Genomic DNA, 880 nt, shown 5'->3' with positions numbered 1-880 from the left:
CTCTCTCTCTCTCTCTCTCGCGCGCCTTTATTCTTTTCGTAAAAAAAAAAAAAATTATTGAAATGTGAAATTTCAATTTCTATCACTATTGTGGAGATGAGTCTTTGAATTAAATAAGAAATTAAAATTTCCCTATACGATTAACTATTAATCAACACTGCTCATAGTATATCATAATGATTGCTTTATTCATTGCTTCATAATTAATTAAATTAATTACTGCAAAATTAACAAGCGAAAATTGAAAAATTGAAATTATTAGTGCTGAATGGAAATGAAAATGGAATTAAATATCAATCAAATTCTTAAATTTAAATGACATTAAATGCTAATTTAAATGAAATTAACTTACTGTGTTATTATTTTCCGGAAATTTTGAACCGTTTGCAACTTTTGTAATTGCTGTAGTACTGCTAATAGTTGTTTCGGTAGTAATCGATGAATCACCGGGGAAATGAACCGTAATCGTTGGATTACTACTACTGTACGATGTATTTTTTACTGGTAAACTATAAAATTATATTAGTTAATTTATAAATGGTAAAAAAAAAAATTATTGCTAATAAGTTATAAATATGCAAATATTTTATTTTAAACATAAATACAAAATAGCCTAACTTAGTTTAAAGAAATTGAATTGGAAAAAGTTCATTCTACTTTATTTATATTAATCAGAATATTATTATCGTTATTATTTTTATCATTATAATTGATATTATTGTTATTATTATCACTGTTAATATTATTATGATTTACTTCATTATTATTATCATTATTGATATTACTGCTATTATTATTGATATTATTGTTATTGTTATTATTGTTGATATTATTATGATTTACTTCATTATTACTATCACTGTTGATATTACTACTATCT

General features: G+C 22.5%; 1 protein-coding gene across 1 annotated transcript in view; it reads right to left on the bottom strand.

Annotated features, from left to right (window-relative positions):
- The window catches only part of LOAG_18779 (hypothetical protein), a gene marked incomplete at both ends in the record, with an annotated part of 19,021 nt that overhangs the window by 15,797 nt on the left and 2,344 nt on the right, over positions 1-880 (bottom strand). Inside the window, one exon of the mRNA XM_020451442.1 lies at positions 353-509. Coding sequence (XP_020304773.1) covers positions 353-509 — 157 coding nt within the window. The remainder of the gene's footprint in view (positions 1-352; positions 510-880) is intronic.

The sequence above is a fragment of the Loa loa genome (genome assembly GCF_000183805.2).
Source record: "Loa loa unplaced genomic scaffold supercont3.522, whole genome shotgun sequence".
Classification (NCBI taxonomy): Eukaryota; Metazoa; Nematoda; class Chromadorea; order Rhabditida; family Onchocercidae; genus Loa; species Loa loa.
Note: the sequence above shows the minus strand (reverse complement) of the source record. Positions and strands in the feature narration are given on the sequence as shown.